The sequence below is a fragment of the Poecile atricapillus genome, chromosome 26, assembly GCF_030490865.1.
Source record: "Poecile atricapillus isolate bPoeAtr1 chromosome 26, bPoeAtr1.hap1, whole genome shotgun sequence".
NCBI classification, from domain to species: domain Eukaryota; kingdom Metazoa; phylum Chordata; class Aves; order Passeriformes; family Paridae; genus Poecile; species Poecile atricapillus.
Genome location: NC_081274.1, coordinates 4,464,809 through 4,482,846, shown reverse-complemented (window position 1 = coordinate 4,482,846; position 18,038 = coordinate 4,464,809). Strand labels below are relative to the sequence as shown.

Here is an 18,038-nt window from a genome sequence, read left to right as displayed (position 1 = left end):
GGAGAAGTAATAATTGAAGGTCTGTGGCTTTTAAGAAGCAAAAAGAAAACTGCTGTTTCCAGGAGGGCTCACAAAAACAGATAATTTTTGCCTTTGAATAACTCATTCATAAAAATGACATCCCTAGACTCATGACCCATAACACACCTCAGAGTGATGGGAAATGGGAGGAGACAACTGATGGCAGATTTGCGGGCAGCTGGCATCAGAGAAATAGAAAGCTATGAAGAAAAAGAGTTTTCTTGTGAAAAACTCCATAGATAGCAGAAGAAGACTTCTGTTTCTCTACAAAGACTGATGAAAAGACTCCAGCAGGAATTGGGACTGTTGTAAACACCAAAGTTCCAAAGTTCTTTGTCTCTATGTTGTCATGTAAACAAGGGAATGGTTGGGTAGTGGGGGATAAAGGGGTTTTCTGTAGGTTTATTGTGGTGTTCTTATTCTTGTAGTTTTGTTAATAAACTTTCTTTATTTCTTTTAAGTTTGAAGCCTATTTTGCTCTTGTTCTAATCCATATCTCACAGCAAGAAATAAGTAAGTTTTCTAGTGATTTTTTAGTTGCTGCTTTAAACCACAACAGTCAAGCAGGACACCTTTGAAAATGTAGACTGGGAGATCTTCTCAGATGCTGTTCTAAATAGGCCACGGTTCTCTCCAGTTTTCTCAAAGAATTTGGTTCATTTTCCTTGCCCACTGCAGGTCATCTGACCCATGTGTTCAGAGGTGCCGATCCTGAGGTGAGTCAGAAAGGAACATTTGATGTTCCTGGTGTTTCAGAATTGTGCAGGGAACTGTGAGCTTGGCCTGTGGCAGTAGAGTGCAGAGGACCAGCTGGGTGGGCTGAAAGAAGATCCATTTCCATGTTTACAACAGCAATAGCAAAGGCATTGTTGGCTATTTCCTAATTTTCCATTGCAGAGCTTTAAAAGAACTCAAAACTCAGATTTTCAGAGAGAACATTGCTTGCTGATAGTAGCCAGGGTGAACTCTGTAATTCAGAACTATTTGCAGTCTGGCTGAATTAACCCATTTTAATTTAGTTGGAGAGACTTAGAATCCCATTGCTATCAAAGCTGATGATTTGTGCTTGGTAGAGCTGGTTGTAGAAATAGAGCTGAATAGAAATAAGGTTCTAAATGATAGGTAGCTGCCTGTCCCTAACTCCACCATCTGTCCACAGAGCACAGAACCAAGAGCAGACTCTCCTGTGGCTCCCTCTGCTCCTGGAGAAGAGGCCAAAGAGGAGCAAAATGAGCAAAAGGAGCACGAGCCTCCAGCTGTGGTCACAGCCCAGCCTGACCATCCCCAGACAGTAAGTGCCAGTGCTGGGTGCTGCTGTCTTTAGTGCAAGGCAGAGCTGCAAGTTTCTGAGCAGCCAGCACTTGCTGTTGGTGGCTGAGGATGCTGAGTGCTGGAGTCCTGCCAGCACCCAGCCATTCCCCCATCCCGTGGCAGCTGGAAATTGGGCTTTGAGCCGTCGTGCTGAGGCCCCAAAGCGCTGCTGCCTGCGGGTGAGCAGCTGGCTGCTTGGCTCAGTGAAGCTCTGTCTCTTGGCTTCTGCCAAGCCATGGCCAAGGGCTCACACGGCATTTCTGGGGCTCACAGGGCTTGGTTTGTTTGCTTTCCTTTTTTGGAAACCTCTGGATGACCTGGAGAACTGTTCTGCAATTTTCTTGAGTAATTCTTCACTTCTGCAGAGTCTTTTAGGCCACCTGTCTTTTGGCTTTTGATAAGCTGCAAGGAGATGATTGTGTTGTCCATGAAGCTGTGGCCGGCCATTCTTGTCCTGTGTGGCCAAAGAAACAAACTGCGTAGTTCTGAACCCTTCTTCTGAGGCAAAATCCACAAGTGGCAAGTTTCTGTTGATACGTTTTGTGGTGAAGTCTGCAGCTTTGGAAACTGCATTGGAGCCGTGTGTGGGGGCAAAGCTGCAGGTCCTTGAGTGCTGTCTTGTGTTGCTAAGAACCCCTTTAGAGATGGTTGTTTTTTTCCCCTCAGAGCTGTTTTCCTCCTCCTGCCTCTTCTGTCCTGACAATCCCTGTTTAACCTATAAATTTCTGCCTGTCCTAGTGAGGTGGGACAATTCCATGTTTTAGGTGGTTTTTGCTGACTTTGGTCATACATGCATTACATGACACATGGCTTCCTTCATTGGCATCCCTAGGGGTGTGTCAATTAATTTGCTGATGGGGCCTTTTGAGGATCTCTGTCACTGCTGCTCAGAATTCTCAGCTGACAAAAGAGGGAGGAGAAACACCTTGGTCCTCTTCCATATCCTGAGGTGGCCACAGAGGCTCTCTGACCTGCAGCAGAGGATCAAATTACACACATCCTTGTCTCCTGAATGAGCAGGATTTCTAACAAGAGTGTAGATGTCAGAAGGGCAGGAGTGGCAGTGCAGGCCTGAAAAGAACATGAACTCCAGCAGTGTCTCTCACAAGGGATGAGCTCACCCAGGAAGCCCCTGCAGAGCCAGGATGGAGCTGTGGGACAGGGCTGGCTGTCAGTCACTATGGAGAGACAAGCAGGACACAGCAGAAGGGAAGGGAGGCCCTTGAGAAATGCCCCACATTTCCTGTCAGCTGCCGAAGAGTCTGTTGGAGATTCAGTGCCAGATGGGTCCTGATTGCACTGCCAGGGTCACTTTGGAATCTGTGCTTCCCCACGGGCAGAGAACAAGGCAGGAGAGCAGCAGCACAGTGCTTTGGGAACGTGGGAGCCCATCAGTCTTTGAGTCTTGGCCCACAAATATTGTATGAGAAGTTGAAGCCCATCTTCTCTTGCTTTCTCTGCAGGTCCTTCCAGAGAAAGAGCAGGAGCAGATTGTTTTATCAGGGAGGCCGTGCCAGACTGAGGGAGAGCTGTTCCCAGCCCAAGAGCAGGAAGAGCAGCTGGGGCAGCAGGTGGAAGAGCCACTGGAGAATGGCCAGGTAAGCCTGACTCAGCAGGGGACAGAGTGAAGGGCAGGAAGAGAGGCATAAAACGCAGCTCTTGGGACTGAGCAGGCCACGAGTGCCAGAGGCCCTGAAAGCAAAGAGCCTCTGCAGAGATCAGCAGCGGGACAGGAGGTTACAGTGGAAGCAGAGGTGGGTAGGGAAGCAGAAAGAAGTGACTGAATGAGTGTGATTTTGAGGCTGAAACTGAGGAAGAAGCTGAGCCTGATGGCAGCTCCCAGGCACTTGCTCTCCATTTGTGTGTACAGAACATCAAGGCAGAGCCCCAAGCAGAGCTGCCCAAAGCTCAGAGGGCCACCATGGCAGTGAAGAGGAGGCACGAGGAAGACAGGAGAAGCATCCAGGAGGAGATGAATCTCCGTCAGCAGAGAGGAAGTCAACAAAACCAGGTGAGTGAAAGAGTGGCAGACACTCCACTCACAGAAATTCCTCTCTGTCGTTCTTCACAGGCCTCCGATGAGGAGCTGCTGGCAGAGCTGCAGGAAACTGAGGCTAGGATCAAGGAAAGGGAGAAGAGGCTGGAGGAAGAAAGGAAAATCATCCAAGAGAAATTTCATCTCCTCGCTCAGAAGCAAGAGGCTCTAGAAAATCGAGTGAGTGAAAGAGCGATAGGCACAGCAGTCACTGCAGTCTGGTGCTTTCTGCCCTTCTTGCCTTTCCTCTGCAGAGCAGCAGGGGGGTGGGCTGATGCCTCTCAGTGCCATCCTGCTGTAGTGTCTATCCCAGATGCTTGGAAGGACATTTCCTGCTGTGCTCAATCTCAGCTGCTGCCCTGGACAGTGGGACCAGTCATTCACCCCTTTTGCCAGCACTCATCTCAAGGGATTCCTGCTGGCCTGCTCCTGCTCTCCTTGTTTCTTCAGGGCTTTTTGCAAGTGAACAGAGTCCCCCAGAGAGATTTGGAATACAAGCTGCAAGCTGTCTGTATCCCTTGGTGAATCTGCTGCTGTCCTGCTCTTTCCCTTTGCTCACAGTCAATGAGCCTTGGCAGACAGGGACAAGCTGTGGTCTCTGACTGCTTTGTTCTGTTTGACTTGAGGTGGATGTGTTGATATCTCACCTGGCAGCCTGCGAAGGCTTCCAGCAAATGCCTGGTGATGAAGAGCCCCAAGGTCGGCGGGAGGCACAGGTACTGTCCCAAGCACAAGTGCTGCAGGCTGAGCACCTTCTGAAGATGGTGCAGGAAAAGAGGACTGAGGGGGAGGAGCTCCAACATTAGAACAAGGAGCTGCAAATGTGTCTGCAGCCCTTGGAGGGGGAAAGGGATCCTTGGGAGGAAGTGGAATGGTCGTTGTTGCAGTCATCCTTCAGAAAATCCAGGAAAATGGAATATGAAACTGGCCATGAACTTGATTAAAACCAACCTTGGGTTTTGACCATTTGGTTTCAGAAGCGGGCATCCAAAATAATCCAGTTGATGATCTTTGCATGTGGCTAACAGCAACTTCCTAAGGGCTTGCATTTGAAAAGGGAACTCGGGGTAATCTCTGCCAGCCAGCTTTCTGACACAAACTCCTTTCTTCTCTCAGATCTACACAGGCTCTTCCATTGAATCTGCTGCAGCAGCAGCAGCAGCAGCAGCATCTAAAGGAGCCTTTGTTCCCCAAGCTGAGCAGTGGAGCCCGGGCAGTTTCTCCATTTCCAGCAGTGACACATCTGCTGCTCAGCTACAGGAGAGCCAGGGAGACTTCCTGGAGCAGCTGAGTACGTCTGGTGTATTTCTTGTCTGAGGGACAGTGTATTGTGTGCACGTGCCAGCAGAGCTGGAGCAAATGATCCTCCTCACTTTGGTGTCCCAGAGACATTTAGGACTCCCCACAGGAACTGCTGTGCTCTGAGGCAGTGAGAGAGCGCTCTGGGTGTTCCTGCTGCCTCTGAGGGCAGCTTGGGCTGGCTCGGCTTTGCCTGGGATTCCCTTGCCACTAAAGGCAGAAGCAGGAATTGTTCTTGGATCAGCAGAAGGCTGTGGCCCAGCAAATTGTCTATGCAAGTCCTGTGTGCTAGTGGCCAAACTGAACAGAATATTTGATTCCTAAATTCTCCTTAGACTCCAGACTCCCCACCACTCATCAGAACCAAAAGACTTCAGAGATATTGATTGGTTTTGGGGTTTTGTCTTTTTGTTGTGGTTCTGTGTTTAGTTTTCAGGTTTTATCCTTTTTTGGTTTCAGATTTGGGCTTTTTTGGTAGAGTTTGTTTTTCTCCATCCTGGAAGACCTGTTCTGCCCCATGTGTCTTACTGGTGTCATTTTTAGGACTGTTTTTATTGCCTCTACTACATCTACAAGGTTTTTATGAGAATGCTGTATTTTTGTCAGTGAGGACTCCTTTGAAAGAACATCAGGTGACAGCAGAAACAGAGAGCAAGAGATGTTTTCATTGGGCCCACAATGAAGAAACAGATACTTGTATAACAATCTGTAATTAATATCCTAGTTTTATTCTTATAAAGATGTTTCCAAGAGACACATTGACGTGGTGTGATCAGATAAAACAGCACTGCAGGCATTTCTCAGGAGTGAGCCTGCAGCCCCTCCGCTGTGTATTCCTCAGATCCATGGCACTTTTTCATACCTGATTCCCAGTCATTCCCATGACTCTTAGAATCCTACCTATTGGCCCAAGCCCTGCTCAGATCAGTCTCTGGGAAAACACATCAAGCCCTTTGTGATTCTGCAGCACAACCCATTTAATCTGCTTCTTGCCCATAACAGCTGCCAGTGCTGTGCTCTCAGAAAAGACCTGGTGGGGCTGAGAAAAGATCCCAGCTGATTTGGTGTCTACCTTCACCTGCTGGGACAAAAAGGGCCTTGATCTGCACCTGGGTGTGTCTGATCTCCAAGGCAATGCTGTTGTGTCCTGAACGGGGGCCACAGCTTGTCAGGGGCTCAGGCTGGCTGTGTCTTCTTGCCATTGCTTGTCAGTGCTCATGCTTGGCCTTTGCCAGCCTTGTGCTGTGCCCTGCTGTGCTCTCTGCGCTTCATTTCCTTCCAAGGACTGGACAAAATCAGTCTCTGCTGGCCATTTGTACTGCACAACTGCCTGTCTTGTTGCTGCTGTGGTTGCTGCCCAGCTGACCACAGAGGGTTCAGAGCCCCAGACAGCGGGGCTGCCTTTGGGATCTCCTGCAAGTTAGGATCTCTGCCTGAAAGTGAGCATCTTGCATTTTGTTTCCCTCAGGGAGAATGGTGAACAAGGAAAATCCCGTCACAAAATACATTGAACTGGAAAGTCTTGGCAGCGGGTGAGTCCAACCACAGTTACTTCTACACAGCCATGGGCCAGGTGTTTCGCTGGTGGAATATCCATCAAGTGGGAAGTCAGACAAGTTGTCCACATGTTTAGACACCGGGCTTAGTCTGCCCCATCTCTCAGTACTGGCCAGAATTTGTCAAGTGTGCTCAGAAGGCATTGTCAAAGACATCTCCATGCTGCCAAGGTCTTGCCTGCAGCAAGGAACAGAACCTGGTAAATCTGCTTGTCTCTCAAGTGTGGGACAGCTCAGGGTTCATTTCCTTCGCATTTTTGGATGTCTCCAAATCATCTGGCCACACTAATGAGAGGAGAAGAATCTTGCTTGCCTGAAAGCACAACCTACCCCTGATGAGAGCTGTCAGATAACAGTTCTCAGGAACATTTCTTTCCAAGAGTTTGCTAAAGGAAATACACCGTGCTCAGGATTAGAATTGCACAGTTTAGAAGCTGATACCTGAGATGAAGGAATAAGCTGCCTTTTGGAGCTGAGGCAGTAAAGCCCAGCGCTTCAGGAACAGCCCCAGTGCCCATCCACTTGAGGGGAAAATGCATCATCTGCCTTCTGGCAGACCCCTCCTGCAACCTGCAGCTTTTAGGCATTTACAGCAGAGCTCTCCTGTCTGGACTGGCTTTCAGTGCAAGATCTAAATGGCTTCTCCTTTCTTTGCTGCTGTTTTGTTTCTAGGGGTTTTGGAGAGGTTTCCAGAGCACTTGACACTGCCACAGGAGGAGAGGTAAATGTCAACAGCCCCTGCAGCCTCTGCTGCTCTCCAGGCCTTTCCCCACTGCTGAGAGCTGTGGCTGGAGCTTTGAGTAGAGCTGTGCTGAAAAGGCACAAGAAGCACAGACTGGAGCCAGCCTGCAAATTGCACTTGGAACAGGCTTTGTGGACAAGACAAATCGCCAGTGGCCACGTGTCCTGTAACTGGCCCCCAAGGGAGCAGAGAAATGGGCTGTTGGAATGTCACTTCCTAATTACTCCAATGATGAGGTCTAATCACAAGGCACTTTGGCACAGCTTGGCTCTGCCATTCCAAAATCACTTGCTCCATGTGTGTTGTGGTCTCATGCTACCAGTTTCCTCAAATTACTCCTTTTCAATGTCATTTGAGGTGGCCATAAAGAAAATAAGTGTGCAAGGAGTGAGGAGGAAGATACTAACCATGAATGAAATCAGGATCATGGAGAGTAATAGGAGTCCCAGGGTCGTGAATTACTTAGCCAGGTGAGTGGTCACGGTCCTATCCCTTGAATGTTTGTTTACATACTACAAGCATGAGAGTTTAAAAACCCACTTTGGTCAGTGGCAGGAAATAGAGCTGTTAATTATTATTTCTCTACTTATCTCCAATGGATGGGAAGAGACTGCATTTTGTCTGCATGAATCTACCCTGGCAAATGCAGACTGAAAATTGTTCAAATACCTGCATCAGCCCTATCTTAATAATTCAATACCTTGTAAGTTCATTGCCTCCACAGTTCTTTGGGATTGAGTTGTTCAAGTTTTTTAAATGCTGATGAACCATCCAAGAGAGGATTGACCTTGCATTGTTGCCCCTCTTTTCCACTGCTGTGCATGCCAGGAAGACTAGGTGCTTATTTCCAGAAATGCCATGTGTGACAGGTTTTTTATCTGGGCTCTTCCTAAACTGCTTTTCTCCTTGAGACAGCACAGACTGCAAACACTGCACAGCCTAGAGGCAATGTCTATTCCTTTTCTTCTGCCCTTGTCTCAAAGGGACCCAGAAACAAGACTCAAGCAAAAAACCAACCTAGCCGTGCATGTTCACCTGCATGGCCTTGTTTCCTTTTTTCAGCTACCTTGTGCATGAGGAACTCTGGCTGGTGATGGAGTACATGGACGGAGGCACTCTGAGAGATCTCATCGACGAGGCTCAAATGTCTGAAGAAGAGATTGCAGCTGTCAGTCGGGAGGTCAGGGATCCCATCTGTGCTTCCAAGGCCTTGAGCTGGATTGTCTGGGAAACGGGCTCAGAACGGGAGTGATTTCATGGGCCAGGCTTGGTTTCTGTGTTGCTGCAAGGCTATGGGCAAGCAAGAGCATCTCAAGTGAACTGTCTGCCAGTGCCCCTACACTCACTGGACTCACTTCCTGTACTCTTATCCCCTGCTCTTGTATTCTAGCTCTGTCTCTTGCATTGGCATTTGCAGTTCTCCACCTTGCCTAGCTAAACTTTTGCCTGTCTGCACTACATTCCTTGTCTCTAAAGCAAAGGTGTGGTGGCAGGATTTGAAACAAACAGGAAAGAAAAAAAGAGAGACCAATTTCTTTTAGTCCTCAGCTGAAAAGGACAGTAGTGCAGCCCAAATGCTGTTTGCTTCTGAGCACATGCACTGCAGCTGCAGTCACCCTGGCTGGTTTGCAGGGGACAGTCTACAACAGCAGTTGCTGGTGCTCTTTCAAAAGCTGACATGCCTTTCCTGAGAAAGGTGCTGCTCTGCTACTGTTGGAGCAGCAGGCTCTTGCTCTCAATGGTGCTGTGTTCTGCCATTCCCCCCCATTCCCCTGCAAAGGGAACCTTCCACAGCTGTTTCCTTCCTTGTGGGATGAACTCACATCACTACTTTTTGCCCCCCTGGTTCTGTTTTCTCTCTCAGTGCCTGCAAGGACTGGATTTTCTTCACTCCAACCACGTGATCCATCGAGATGTGAAGAGCAACAACATCCTTCTCAGAACCGACGGCTCTGTCAAGCTGGGTCAGTGGATTCTTGGTCAGCTTCAGCGTTCCAGGAATGGGGGGTGTGGGGCTGCTTTCAGTGACTGCCAGCTCCCCAAAAATGCTGCTGCTGGCAGTGCAGGGGTCCCCCCTGCTGTGGGCTGAAGGCACAGTTGCAGTGTGCACAGAGCTATGACAAGGAGCCACATGCAGCCAAGAGTGCTATTGCTCTGTGTGTGTCTGTGTGTGTTCCTTCCAGAGGGAGGGAGCTACAATCTAAACCTTCAGGGGAACAAAAGGCACTGCTGGAGGAAGTGTAAAAAATATGGGGGATGTTTGAAGTAGCCAATTCATATTTCCTTGGCTAAAGCCCCAAGGAAACAGAGCAGGGAGTGTTGTCCAGGAAATTCAACTGCACATTCTCAAACTTCTACAGGGGAATTCTTTGCCTTGGTTTCCTAATTGACAGTATTAAAATTAAAACAGTATTTTGCTTTCTCCTCAGCTGATTTTGGCCTTTCTGTTCAGCTCACCCCTGAGAAAAATCAACGGTGCTCGGTGATCGGGACTCCTTGGTGGATGGCACCTGAAGTGGTGAAGCGTCAACCATATGGCCCCAAAGTGGACGTGTGGTCTTTTGGAATTGTGGCAATTGAAATGGCCGAACAAAAAACTCCTTATGACAGTTTCACTGCTCGATCGGTAAGGAGCAAATACTCTCTGATCCCGCTGTCTTTCTCACCTGTCCCGTGTTCTCTGCTCACTGGACAAAATCCCATGGCCATCTGCTGGAAGTACTTCCACCAAGGCCCCTTCTACAAATGTCCCTGCAGCACATCAGCATCTGCTGTAGCTTTGGTTGCAGCAGTGGGGGAACTCAAGCCTTACCTCGCCCAAACCATCTCCATTCTCAGGCAGCATTTTGCTTTGCCTTAGAAGTCGTTCCAGCTCTTGTGGCTGTGTAGATGGCCCAAAGAATAGGAAACAAGCATCTCAGAGCTGGTGTTATCTTTCCAGAAATGAAGCAAAGAAACTCAAACCGAACCAAGTTTCTGAAACAGTGCTTTTGAGAGAAGTGCACTCCCATTCTTCTCACAGGGAAACTTGCCTGAAACCTGGAGATGAGGCTGTAAAGCCAGAGTCTCTTCTGCTTCTTGTGCAGTGCTGCTGAGACACTCAGTGACCACCTTCTTTCATAACCCAAGCCACTTTCTCCATATCACCAAGCTGGAGCCTGGTGACGGGGAGAGCCTGCCAAAACCTCCTGTTTGTTTCCTGGCACTTTCTGGGATGGGCACAGCGTTAATGCATTGACTTGAGAATCCAACGAGCACAGGGTTACCACAGGGGTGACGCTTCTGATTTCACAATGAATATTTTCCTTTTGCCACGTAAGGGAACCTGAAATTTTCAGAGTGCTGAGAGACAGAGCTGCAGGTGGCTCCTGTGTGCCCAAACAGGCATTTTCAACCCAATACATTTGTGGAGGCATCTTAATGTGTCTGTGTTGGAAATGAGATTCCAAATGTTTCTTTCCTTCTCTGAGGAACACCTGCTGGATTTCCTTTCTTTTCTTCCAATTACCACCATTGTCAAGAACGGGACAAAAAGCTTGATGAGTTTTCTTTTGTGGCAGCTGTGCTTAAGGGACCAACAAGCACTGCAGAGATTCTTTTCATATAAGAATCCTTGGAAATAGTAGAGTTAGTTAGAATAGCAAAATCCCTCTTCCAAAAAGGCTGCCAAGCTGCTGGGAATCCTCCGAGAAGGAAACATGTATTTGCTGATGTAGTTGCCACTAACTAGATCAGGCAATGAAATCAGCTGCCAAGGCAAGATCTGCTGGATGTTGGCAAAGCTGTGGCTTTGGGGCTTGGGTTTTTTCATGATACAGGAAAGTCGTCATCCAAATGATACAGGAAAGTCATCTCTGCCTCTCTGCCAGGGCAAAAACTGCCACTGCAGAGTGGAGCTTAAACAATGGGCTCTGGGAGAGCAGTTCCAGATGGGAAAGAAGCAGGTGGAGCTTTGTGTTTCCTTTTTCTCCAGGCTAAATACCACATAGCCACAAAAGGGACCCCACAGCTGCGGCAGCCTGACCAGTTCTCACCTTTGCTGCGTGACTTCCTGAGCTGCTGCCTGCAGAAAGGCGAGGCGCAGCGCTGGTCTGCCAAGGAGCTGCTGCAGGTAAAATGCCAAAAGGGCTGCAGGTGAAACAGTGTCCGAGGGATGGGCTCCTCCTCCACTGAAATCCAAGGCATCAGATGAGCCCCCATCCTCCTCACTTCCAACCTTGGTGCTGTTCAGCTGACAATGGGGAGGAATCCTAGACTGGGCTGGGCTGGCAGGGAGTGCTGGGTTTTAGCGCTGGCTAAAATCACCAGGGCACTTACTCATTTCTTGCTGGGAGCTATGGATTAGGAGAAGGGCAAAACAGGCTTCAAACTTAAAAAGGAATAACAAATTTTATTATCAGGCCCACAAGAATAAGAAAGGTCTCATCTGTGTAGTAAAAGGGTTCAATCTCACCCAGGTCATGGCAGTCACGGTGTTGGATTTCAGGCTGTGCTGGGCCCCTCTCTCTGCCCGGTAGCCGCTGGGAGGGGAGGCTCGGCCTGGAGCCGTCGCTGCACGCCGGGGAGAGGGTTTAGTGTGGGCAAGATGTCAGCAGCCGTGGCCTGGCCCAGCCTGGGGCCGGGGTCCCGCAGCCTCCATCCCCCGCCCGGGAGCCGCTGGGGTCTGGCCCGGCCTCCCCCAGGAGCACAGGCCGTGGGCGAGCAGGGCCGGCCTCACCAGAGCTCCGTTACCTTCGGGGGCCGGAAGCAAAGAGGGCCAGTTCCCGGGCTGGTGGTTTTCAAAATGTGGATCATCACAGAGGCACATCTCATTTCTAAATGGTGCAAAATGTTGTCAGTTCTCAGAACGAGCCAGCCATTGGCCTGTCTCAGGCACAGAGGAAGCTCCCAGCAGCTTCTCTCAAAGAAATCATTTCTGTGTCAATTCATCTCAAACTAACACACAGGGACATGGAAAGGTCATTCTAGTCTGTGTCCTGCAATGAGCAGGGACATCTTTCAAGAGATCAGGATACTCACACCTCAGATATTTCCAGGGGTGGGCCACCTACCAGCTCTTGGGGCAACCTGTGCCACTCTTGCCCCATGCTCCTTACCTAATCTGACTCAATCCCCTTTTCATTTAAAAAGTATTCCCCTGCCTTTGAAGCTCTTAGCTTGGAAAATCATGCTTTCTTGTTGTTTTCTTTTCCTTTCTGCAGCATCAATTTATAACATCGGCCATGCCTGGGTCCAGCCTGGCACCACTCATTGTTGCAGTGAAGAAGTGGAAGGAGGAGATATGAATGCGCCAATCAATTTCAAACTGTTTTTTCCATGCCCAACTTAGAGTAGGACTGTAGAGTAGGACTGTAGTGTAGGATTGTAGGGTAGGATTGTAGAGTAGGACTGCAGTGTAGGATTGTAGTGTAGGATTGTAGAGTAGGACTGCAGTGTAGGATTGTAGTGCAGGATTGTAGAGTAGGATTATAAATAAAGTTACTGATATCTCAACTCCTTTGGAACATTTCTCTCCTTCTGACCCTGTGAGAAAGCTCAACATTTCCTCCTGAATTGTCAGTTTTTTCTTAGAGGTGGAAAGTGACATTGATGGCTTCTTTGGTATGGTTTCAAAGTGGGGAAGGCTCCTCTTCATTCATCCTCTCCAGACCACACTGCCTTTGGAATATGGCCAACTGGCCAAGTTTTGCTCAGCTGTGGCATTTCTATTTGAGGCAGAAACAGCAATGGCATTTGCAGGAAAAACCAAAGGAGGAGCGGTGCAACGCAAACATCCTGTGCAGATGCAGGCTGTGCAGATACGACTCGAGAACATTTGGGTTCCTGACACTTGGATTTGTATCCCTAAGTGCAATCTCTTTGGCTGGAGGAGAGCCTGGCTGAAGAGAGAAAGCAGAAAGAGCAGTGAGGGTGCTGTGCAAGGTCTCCTGTGGTGCAGAGCTGTCAGCAACTGTGAGGTGAGAGCGGGCCCGGCCTTGGCCAGGCTGGAGCCCCAGCAGAGCCCTGGCAGAGCCCGGAGAAGCCTGAGCCTCAGCAGAGGCAGGCTGGAAGGAGGCCCTTGGAGCTGCAAGAGGCAGCAGCCTGGCCCTGGCTGCCTCTTGCTGGCACCAGGCAAATCCTCCGCTCTCAGAGCCAAGCTGGCAGCTGGCTGCTCCTGAGGGGAAGCGGCGCCGTGCTGGGCACAGCACACACTGGTGCCATGGGCTGTCTGGAGTCTGCACAGGAGGAGAGAAAGGCAAAGAGCAGCCCAGGGCTGGTGCCCTGCCTGACCATTCCTGCTCTTCTGCCACCTGCCCTGGAACTCCTGGCAATGGTCAGCAGTGTGTGCAGCACTCTGGGCACAGGGGGAGGGAGCCGGGCTGCTCCGCAGGCTCCAGCACAGGGCAGTGTCCTTCAGGCACGGCATTTCTGCCAGGGGAACCCAGGCCAGCGTGAGGCAGTGACAGCAAGTCAGGGCACATCTGCACGAGCCAGTGCCTCACACAGCTCTGGGACCAAGCGCCTGCAATCCTGGAGCTCTGCACTGAGCCAGAGCAAAGGTGTGAAATGCAGAGGGTTTTGCAGAAATATTCAGGGGCACCAGGCCAGCCTGCTTGGTGCTCTCTGGGGCACAGCAAGCACTGTGCAATGCAGCTCGGAGCTGCTGGCAGAGAGGGACTATGGGCATGTGCCTGAGGCTTGTTCTTGAGCAGTGATTTGGAAGGGAGCAGAATGGTCTCAGTAGGCAATTTGTGTTTGCTTCATTAATTGCTGAATGAAAGACACAATGTGGCCTCACGCAGCAAGAACACTTGCAGAACTTATTGACTATAAGTTTGTGTTGAATTCCCAGAAAAGGAAAGTGTTGAAGTGTAACAAATAGGGCTTTTGAATTCAGTTAGCTTCTGAGCCTTCATCCAAAATGACCACCAGGAGGCTGACGACCACCTCACGCAGAGCCCTGCTACAAGGGCTTCCATAATCACGGAATTAGAAAATATGAAGCTTAGGAAAGTAGAATGTGCCCATTAAGTTAAAAAAGTTTAAAAGCTTCTCCTGTGCAAAGAATGGACAAGTGAGTTTGTGGTGGAGCTTTCCCCCTCAGTCCTGGCATTGAATAAACAAATCCCTGCTCTGTAGGCCCTACACGATGGAGTACTGTTTTCTTGATTACGTTTTGTGCATTGTAATCACACTATGCTTTTCATTTTCTTCTTAGAACCTTCTAAGCATAAAGTAAGACAGTGAGTTGTGTATTGACAAGGCTGAAAAAAATTTCCAAATGACATCCTGGGAAAGGAAAGGACACGAAACAGCGCTGGGGAAGAGCGTCCCTCGCACAGCCCTCAGAGCTGCCACCATGCACAAGATGGCGGCCGGGGCTGAGGCGGTGCCACCGTGCACAAGATGGCGGCCGGGGCTGAGGCGGTGCCACCATGCACAAGATGGCGGCCGGGGCTGAGGCGGTGCCACCATGCACAAGATGCCGGCCGGGGCTGAGGCGGTGCCTCTCAGAGCGCTCTGCAGCCTCTGCCAGCCCAGCCCCAGCCCCGGAGCAGCGCAGGGTGGGCAGAGCCCCCTTCCAGCCGTCTGCTTCAATGGACATTGACAGACACCCGGGCCACGGACACAGGCTGACACCTTTGCTCTGTGCACACAAACACGAACCAGACACTTGGGAACCTCGGCTGGCAGCATTTTCAGGTGAAAATAGAAAACAACTCCAGGGTTTGAATGTTTTCAAATAGAATATTTCATTTGCCAGTAAAAGGACCAAAAGCAGAAAGGGGCATCCCAGCCTGTTTCTTCCATGCAGGAATAGTGTCACAGTGACTGTGAGCTGATGAAGACGGAGATGGGATTTAATCCAAAGCAGATTGTGCAGTGGGTGCTCACCTGTGATATGTATCCCTCACAGTACCTATTTATTTGGAACACTAGGAAGATTATGAGCCTGGGCAAGATATTAACCCTTTCAATACACAGATGAGACCTACAAACCTTGTTCATCTCTCCAGGGACAGAAAAGGACAGAGTAACAACACAAAAAAGAACAACATAAAAACATCAAAGTAGTAAAAAATGTCAAATCTCAGATAGAAAAAAAATGAAAAAATGGCAATTGAAACTAAAATTTTCTTAGTAAAGCCATAGAAATAAACAATGATATACTAAAACATCTCCTTTAATTCATTAATAAAGTATAAAAAAAATTCAAACTGTAAATCTATACAAAAGCATCCATTAAAGGAACCAAACAAATGTTAAACTAACTGTAATCCCATAAAAAGTTTGAACAGAAAAATAAATAAAAACAATAAAATGCCCTTTGCCCCCAGGGAGAGGAAAAGAAAACTTCTGTTTCCAAAGATGATCACAAAAACAAATGAAGAAAACTTTTGCCTTGAAATAAATCGTCCTTAAAATAACATCCCATGAATTCATAACCCATAGACACACCTCTAGGAGGGCTGTAAAAATGAGAAAAATGTCACAATAGCAAAATTTCTTCCCAGGCAGCTGCTATTTGTAAAAATAAAAAAGCATAGAAAACCTGTTCATTGTAAAAATGTCTCCATGACATAACAAGAAAAAACGCTTCTCCCTACTAAAACTAGTAAAAAAACTTTTATGTAACTAATACTGTGGTAACATCCCAAGTTCTATCTCTAGGTTGTCTTTTAAAAAAATATAAAAAGTCAGGGAAGGAAAGATGTTCTGAAAGTTTTGTTCTAGTTTCTCATTCTTGTAGTCCTGTTAATAAAGTTTCTTTATTCCTTTTAAGTTTTAAGGCTGTTTTGCCCTTCTCCTAATCCATATCTCACAGCGAGAAATGAGTAAGTGCCCTGGAGATTTCAGCCAGCGCTAAACCCACCACATTATTTAGTGCATTAGCCAAAAAACTCAAATTAGCCAATCTCAGCCACTGCACCAGGCTGAAGCTGAGGATCCCCAGCCAAGCTCAGAGGGAGGAGAACACAGCATTTGTGGGATCCTTTCCAGTCTGACTTGCTTTAGCTGCACCCTGGGGGAGGAGAGAGCAGGAGAAGGGTTGGCTGAGTCCTCTCCCCTCTGCCTTGCCCTTCTCTGCTGGATCCTCAGTTCATCCCACACCCACCCCAAGACTCCATCCCCATCCTACTGGTGCTGACGGGATTAAAGGAGATAAAGAGGAGATTAAAAAGAGAGAGAGGAGAGAAAAGGAGAAGTTTAAATGCAGATTAAACATTAAAGAAATATACATATCACTCACTGCTGATATTTCAATGGGAGCTGAAGGGTTTTCGAAGGGACAGGAGCCCGTGAAGGGCTCAGGAGCTGCTGCTGCCGGGAGGGAGGAAATGCACCAATGGCTCCCAGCAGAGTCTGTGCTTTGAGGCTCTTTCCCAAACAGCTGCAGGAGGGAAAGCAGCTGAGTTTGGAGGAAGAGTTTTCTGCTGAGGTTTCCTGTTTGGAGCTGTCACAAGCTTGAGCTGCTCAAGGGAAAGGCGGCTCTGCTTCCAGCAGGGCCCAACTGCACGGGAGCACAACTTGGTTCCCTGGCCCTGAGCCAACGGGCAGCAGCAGCTTCTGTTCCCTCCTGGCTCTTGTGTCATTTCCAGCAGCACAAGACACACCAAGAAAAGCTCCTCCAGAACATGCCATGATCAACACAACCTGATTTCATTGCATGAAGGAGCTCTGACAGTCCCACGGGCTCAGGTTTGTTTGTCAGTGAACAGAGCAGGGAAAAGCACAGACACATTCCCTGCACAGGGAATTCACAGGAGGAAAGTGCAGCACTGGAGGATGTGCTTGGATACAACGTTCCCACGGCAGTTTTGGGGATAAAATCGTCAGGAGAGAGAAAAGAAAAAGTCCTACCAAGGGTGGGCTGGGGAGGGCTGGTGCTTCCCGGGAGGCTCCCGAAGCTCAAGAGGACAAAGCCCAGACCTTGTCCAAGCTCCGAGCTGGGTCTGAGCCAGAAACCAGGGGGTGGCAGAGCCATTGCTGCTGAAGGGCTTCAGATTGCCAAAGCTAAAGTGTCCAGTATCAAGGAACAACTTGAGGTTACGGAATTGACAGTGCCCACGTTCCATCCCCTCATTTCAAACTGAAAGCGGAGCTCCACTTGTGACTCTGCTTTTTAATAATGAATGTCAAACTTCACAAAATTCCCTTAGAAAGACCCCATGAAGGTTCACACTGTGAGAGCTCACTCGAGGCAGCCCCAACTCCTGCCCTGGTTCAGTCCCTCTCAAGCCCACTGTGCTTTCCAGCTGCTTTGCTCCAGCTCCCCCCAAATCACCATGAATTCCACTGAACTGAAACAAATCCAAGTCCTCGTGGTTCGGGACAAGGGCAGGGAGAGGTCACTCAGGAATCACCATCAGGGGCACAACAGCCCGACATGGGGAAATGAACTGAATTTAGGACTGAGCCAATCAGACCAGGAGAATGAGGATTAAAATCAATCTTGAGAAACACCTCCTCCCGCTCCTGAACTTTTCTGTCCGGGCCGCTGCTCGCGGGGCACAGAGAGGGGTCCGGTCGTGTCCCTCCAAACCTCCCTGGGAATCACCCCAGAGCCCTCAGCCTTCCTTGTGCCCATCCCCGGGGCCCCTTGTTCCTCCCAATGGCTCCCGTGGCTCTCCCAGTCCATCCCAGTCACTCCCAGTGACCCCGCCTGTCCATCTCGCCCCTCCGTGGATCTGCCGCCCCTCAGCCAATCAGAGCGCGCATCTCTGATGACTCATCAGTTGCCGGGCAGATCCACAGAGCCGAGAGCCCCGCGCTGGACTCGGCCTCCCAGTGCCGCGCACTTCATTCCCAGTCCCGCCCAGTGCCACCACAGTCCCGCCCAGTGCCACCACAGTCCCTCCCAGTGCCACCACAGTCCCGCCCAGAGGCCCCAGAGTCACTCCCACTCCTTTTTAGCCCATTCCCAGTCTATTCCGAGTTCATTCCCACTCCACTCCCAGACCTCCCCACTCTCTTCCAGTGTCCCAGTATCTGCTCTCATCTCTTTCAGTGCCACCCCAGTCCCTCCCACTCCATTCCCAGTCCCTCCCAATGCCACACCACTCCTCACCCATCTCTCCCAGTTCCTCCGCAG

The 18,038-nt window shown here is 49.4% G+C and overlaps 2 protein-coding genes and 1 pseudogene across 2 annotated transcripts in view; all 3 read left to right on the top strand.

The window, feature by feature from the left end:
• Positions 1 to 18,038, top strand: part of LOC131588454 (zinc finger protein 664-like) — a 167,813-nt gene that overhangs the window by 44,007 nt on the left and 105,768 nt on the right. The window lies entirely within an intron of this gene.
• Positions 1 to 18,038, top strand: part of LOC131588642 (zinc finger protein 850-like) — a 141,671-nt pseudogene that overhangs the window by 20,051 nt on the left and 103,582 nt on the right.
• LOC131588573 (serine/threonine-protein kinase PAK 1-like) lies at positions 3,430 to 12,273 on the top strand. Its single transcript, XM_058857523.1, has 9 exons — positions 3,430 to 3,547; positions 6,135 to 6,198; positions 6,895 to 6,943; positions 7,322 to 7,434; positions 8,027 to 8,144; positions 8,829 to 8,928; positions 9,394 to 9,590; positions 10,938 to 11,075; positions 12,166 to 12,273. Exons 2-9 carry the CDS (start codon positions 6,140 to 6,142, stop codon positions 12,247 to 12,249), a joined length of 858 nt encoding a protein of 285 aa, XP_058713506.1. The 5' UTR covers positions 3,430 to 3,547; positions 6,135 to 6,139; the 3' UTR covers positions 12,250 to 12,273.